General features: G+C 39.0%; 1 protein-coding gene across 1 annotated transcript; it reads right to left on the minus strand.

Moving 5' to 3' along the window:
- Positions 1-3,198: 3,198 nt before the first annotated feature.
- On the minus strand, positions 3,199-5,935 carry LOC123721255. Its single transcript, XM_045679458.1, has 4 exons — positions 5,812-5,935; positions 5,525-5,716; positions 3,699-5,461; positions 3,199-3,327 (listed from the first exon to the last, which is right to left on the minus strand). Exons 1-4 carry the CDS (start codon positions 5,933-5,935, stop codon positions 3,199-3,201), a joined length of 2,208 nt encoding a protein of 735 aa, XP_045535414.1.

A 5,935-nucleotide genomic window follows, 5' to 3' on the forward strand; every position in this document is an offset into this window, starting at 1 on the left:
TCTAGTAATTAGTGAAGGAACCAATGTTTATTCTATGCATAAAAAACTTAAGTCTTCACAAGAAGTACATTTTATTTCTATGAATTTTCGTTATATATTGTCACGTCGTTAACATACTTACTATAGCAAAAAAGTGTCGTGACAACTTTTCGTAAGAATTTTTTCCGTCTAGCCCCCTTTCACAACGCGCGATAAGGAACTTCGTTCCAAAAACCATGTTAAGACGGCTACAGTAAGAATCTTACGACACTTTTTGTTGTTGATAGGGTGGCGCTACTGAGCTGTCATAATTTAGTTTGACTTAATGCTCACCGGGTCAGATATGCTTATCGGTCTATTACATTATTTTGATTATCGACTTTAATCAAACGACTTCGCAACTCGCTTGTCGGGTTTAACTATAGATAAACCACATAAATAAAGAAAAGATACAACAAAGAATATAAAATACACGAATTTAGTCAAAATATATTGCACCGACTCTATGTAATATGTAAGTAATTCGAGTATTTCCAAAACAATATTTGATACAGTGATTGAACAATATCTGCGACAGTATTCGAAACGATTCGCAGTATAAATATTTCTAATTACTCACCAGGATAATCCGGTTCAATTAAAAAGCGAAATCCAATATCGTCTGCCGCGGGCCGCGAACAATGTAATTGGCATCCGGAATTGATTATTTAAATTCTAATTCAGGAGCACTTTCCTGCAGTAACTACGTGAAACTCAATATCGGCGCTCAGATTTCTTAATTACATTTAGATTTTCGGCCAGTTAAAGATACATGTTTTTTTTGTCATACTAATGGACAGGTTGGTGTTCCCGCTGCTTGTTTGCCCCTCTTCTCTTATAAAAAAAGGATTTATCGCACGAATAGACGGCAAACAATCAAATTGACAATAAAATGGTAGAAGATCGTAGATGACCTTGAAACATTGCAGCTATCATGTTCATACGTAGACTTCACACGTTGTATACGTACTTGCGCTTTTACAGGTACTAAGGTCGCAGGTTCGAAATTAGCGACGAGCGATGCGGCACTATGGCGGAGCGAGGCGATGTATACAAAACGACTCAGCTCACGCTCATTTCATACATGTCACTATTTTGCGTTATACTTTTGATTACATCGCTTCTCTCGGCCAATCGGGCCGCCTTGCCCGTCAGAAATTTTACAGCCGCGACCTACAACGTAGCGTTGCTAAAATAATAGAGTACCATTCAGAACTTGTTGACACACATTTAGCATTCAAGAGGGTTTTTTTATTTTCAATATAAAAATTTGAATTAAAAATGACACAAATTATATCTTCGTAAGCAGGTCATGTCCATATAATTCTTTCGTCGTTCACTAAATTGTAAAGAACGCTCACTTTTACGACAGGCGGGAGACGGTATTCGTTTACAAGACAATGTTAATGATAACAATTTTTATGTCTTGCTCTTCCTCCCCGCTCTCCCCGTGATAGCTCTTTAAAATGGGCCGACTTTATTTTTTGCTCTTTCAATTTTCTCTATTGAGTCTTGATGAATAGTCGGGCTTTGTTAGTTTATTATTATCATTCTTTAATAGCCAAGAGTGATATTTTTAAGATCCTTTTATAGGTTATGTTGTCGATACACGAACTTTTTCTTCTTACATTGTTTTATAAGCCATCGAGAAATTAAATTAACCTAATAATTTTCAGAGTTATTTCCTCTCTGTCAGTCTGAAAATTATTGGATCAGTTTGGGCCATTCTTTTTTCATAAGAAGGAAAGAAATAGTAAAGGGAAACTGGTTACAGACTGGTCAGAAAGATGAGATTGAATGACCAGGGACTTGCATCACTGACGACTGAGCCGAATTTGATTAACCGAAATTGATTATCAGAAGTAACCGAACTTTTAGCCAGTTTGGTTAACAGCTGATAATTAGATTAAGTATTACATAACGTTATTCTAGAGATCTTGAAACCAATACATAATCCATAGAAGTGACATACATTTTAGGGTAAAAGTATGCTTAAATTTTAATCAAAGAAAAAAAAGCTATTACAATATTTCTCAGGATGCGGGCTCGTATCTCGCGTAGATATATGCAACACTTTAGTTTAAATTGAAATTGGCTTCAGGCCAATATAATCTCACAGCAACCACGTATTTATCGGTTCATATGGCTAGTGCAAAGACTACAGGGGAAATATGAAGTCCAATGATCGGAAGAGGACCGGACACCTGGTGATAAACTGTCGGCTTCACCGGCTGGGTACTCTATATGTGTCCGGAATGCAATATTAAAGTTGCCTCCATCAACCTCAAATGCTCTTGAATAAGACAAATGTATTTATTATATTGTTTAAAGCAAGATATCTAAGATTATTTGAGAAGTCGCACTGCTGGTTTCCTTTTGCCACATTTTTATATAAAGTTTGGGCCTTGTAACACATATATGTGTGGTGTTTTTTTTTTAAATTAAGTATACAATTGTTTTATCTTTAATACAATAACATAAATAGTAAACAAATGATCATTCTATATCAGATTTAAGAGTCTGATGCCGCTACTTCTCACAACAATTCTGACATAAGCGATGCAATAAAAATTATATAGGTGGCCATTGCGAGATGAAACTGTACCCTGGCCCACCGCCAATACAATTATATCTCTAGTAAGTGGACTCGGCTAAACAACAGAGCTTACGGTAGATTACCTTCGTAGAGGATTAAGTGTGCCAGTTTTGGCTGGTGGCTTGTTATTTTGTATTTTTGCAAAACGTGTTATTTTTTATGTTTATTATTTTATGTTATAAAAGAATTTTGTATGTTATGAGCTCGGCCACATCTGTGTTAAAAGATGCCTAAGAATAATAGCATTACTATAGATGTTTTCCAATTTATTTTCTGTTTCATTTTTTTTTAAGTATGTTATAAGGTGGTAAACGAGCAAGCAGTTATCTGAAACGAAATTCTCATTTTATCTTTTACCACTGTTATAGACTAATATCAATTAAGAAGATACGAAATTAAATTGTAGTTTTTGCGTTTAAATCGATATAATTTTACGCAATTGATCATTGACCGTGACACAGAAAATATCATAATTGGACATAAAAATATTTTACCATTCAGCTGTCTTTTTCATTTTCATAAGAAATGCTGGGCGTTATTAAATTTGACCTTTATAACTTAAAAACGTGTTTACGTTATTCACGTTAAGGTGTGAACTGCATTTGAGTTATCGATGTTTTACGCAGTACTTTTTTATAATCAGGAATAACGAAGTGATAATCGACGCCCATAGACATCCGCAATACCATAGATACAGAAGATTTTTTGCCGACCTTTGAGAACGTACGCTCGCTTGTTTATGGATAATAAGACGTACCAGTTTGGAAATACTACCACAATGCGGCAGTGCTAGGCAGAAAGTTTTGAAAGTTTGCAGACCCGACATAACTTGTCTGATATAATGTTCGTAAGAAACGGGATTCTTACCACGATTAGGCTGTTTGAGCTCCCGATATTTCGGCACAGTTGCATGCGCCATGTTCACGGGTTGACTGGTGTTGTGCGGTAGTGTAAAAAAATGTTAAAGATAGCCGTATCGGTCTACCTTCTTCCTGATTCGGCGACCACTACCACTGTCCGCGTTCTCACTGCACATTAAGTCCGCACTCGATGTTATTTTTGTTTGTCGACAAACTACACTCACTGTGTCCACATTTGTGCGCGTACTCGAAGTCGGTTGCTGTCCAGTCTTGTTGTAATACTGAATCACTGGATTCCAGGCACTCGACAATTTAAACCCATCTTCGCGATTGAAGTTTTTGCATTTAGCAATTTCAATCGCTTCTCTTACCAATCTTGGTATGTAGTGGCGTTCTGTCGATAGTACCTGGGGACTATGAAGTTCAATCCAGTGATTGGTGGAGGGGTCCAAAAGGTGTTCAGCTATAGCCGACTTCTGAGGATCGTTGTTTTTAACAGCTCGTATATGTTCCTTTATGCGACTGGTGATGGTGCGCTTGGTTTGTCCTATATACGAGCTGCCGCAGCTGCAGTTGATTTTGTAGACACCGGGTGTTTCAAACGGAATACGGTCTTTGGGCGATCGCAGTTTTTGTGCTATCTTACTGTCAGGGGTAAAAATAGTTTTTATTGCGTATTTGCTCAAAACCTTCGACAGTTTGTCAGTTACCCCTCTGACGTACGGCAAAAAAGCAGGCTGTCTTGCCACCTCCATCGGCCTATTCCGTCTGTGTCGTCGTGCTTTCAGCTTTCCATCATATCCATTCCGCCGCAGTACGTTCGACAAATGTTCGAGTTCACCTGGTAAGTGATCTTTGTCACAAAGATCATGGGCTCGATTCACTAGTGACGTCACTACAGCGTTCAGGTGTAGTGGATGATGGTGTGAGCTCGCGTGAAGGTACCTGTCAGTGTGAGTTGGCTTCCGGTACACAGAGTGGCCGAGTGATCCATCCGGTCGTACCTTAACTAAAACATCCAAAAAAGGTAGTTTCCTCTCTTTTTCTACCTCACAGGTGAACTTTATTTTGTCGTGGATGCTGTTGAGATATGACAAGTAACACTCGATGTCTGCCTGGTTACCCCTCATAATACAAAAAACGTCATCTACGTATCTTTTCCACAGTTTAACTGGTGATGGTGTGGCTGTGATGGCAATGTTTTCAAAATGTTCCATCCAGATGTTAGCAACTACGGGGGCAACAGGGCTTCCCATAGCCACGCCATCAATCTGTTTATAATACTGACCATTGTACAGAAAGTAACTCGTAACCAAGCAGTGTTCAAGTAACTTGGCATATTCCATCGGGATGTTATTTTTATTCAGAATCACCTTTATGACATCTATACTATCTTTAATGGGTACATTGGTGAAGAGCGAATCGACGTCGAAACTGACCATGATCTCATCCGCTTCAACTCTAGTGTCTTTTAAGATGTTTACGACATGTCGAGAATCCTTCACGTGAGATGTTGTACGACCCACTAAAGGTTGCAGCACATTCGCAACATGTTTTGCCAGGTAATACGTGGGTGAGTCAATTTGGCTCACTATGGGTCTGAGTGGGACATTGTCTTTATGGACCTTCGGCAAACCATACAGTTTAGGGGGCTGCACTATTCTAGGCTGTATTAGATGCTTATGGACGTCTGATGGCAGTACATCTTTATGTTTGTTGATTAAAGCTAGGGTTTCCCGATTCACTCGTTGCGTAGGGTTGTTATTCATGAGTTGATAAGTAGAAGAATCATTTAGCAAAGTGTTGATTTTATTATCATAGTCGCTAACATTCATAACAACCGTCGCATTGCCTTTATCTGCCTTTAATACTAATATGTCGGGGTCAGTGCGAAGTTCTTTGATTGCGGACAGTTCTTTAATAGTAACATTCTTGGGAGGAAGTTTTGCCTTACGTAATATGACCGCCACATCCTGTCTTAATATGTCTGCGTCAGTTGTCTTTAACTTGTTGAATCGAGCCCATGATCTTTGTGACAAAGATCACTTACCAGGTGAACTCGAACATTTGTCGAACGTACTGCGGCGGAATGGATATGATGGAAAGCTGAAAGCACGACGACAGAGACGGAATAGGCCGATGGAGGTGGCAAGACAGCCTGCTTTTTTGCCGTACGTCAGAGGGGTAACTGACAAACTGTCGAAGGTTTTGAGCAAATACGCAATAAAAACTATTTTTACCCCTGACAGTAAGATAGCACAAAAACTGTATTCCGTTTGAAACACCCGGTGTCTACAAAATCAACTGCAGCTGCGGCAGCTCGTATATAGGACAAACCAAGCGCACCATCACCAGTCGCATAAAGGAACATATACGAGCTGTTAAAAACAACGATCCTCAGAAGTCGGCTATAGCTGAACACCTTTTGGACCCCTCCACCAATCACTGGATTGAACTTCAT

This window comes from Papilio machaon, chromosome 9 (assembly GCF_912999745.1).
Source record: "Papilio machaon chromosome 9, ilPapMach1.1, whole genome shotgun sequence".
Lineage (NCBI taxonomy): Eukaryota > Metazoa > Arthropoda > Insecta > Lepidoptera > Papilionidae > Papilio > Papilio machaon.

What these genes read in the sequence shown, in the direction of transcription:
- LOC123721255 (XM_045679458.1), bottom strand. Translation starts at nt 5,935, where the DNA reads ATGAAGTTCAATCCAGTGATTGGTGGAGGGGTCCAAAAGGTGTTCAGC. An exon ending in GACTGGTGATGGTGCGCTTG is followed by an intron (nt 5,717 to 5,811) that starts GTTTGTCCTATA and finishes TCTTACTGTCAG; the next exon opens with GGGTAAAAATAGTTTTTATT. An exon ending in CAAATGTTCGAGTTCACCTG is followed by an intron (nt 5,462 to 5,524) that starts GTAAGTGATCTT and finishes CAACTGACGCAG; the next exon opens with ACATATTAAGACAGGATGTG.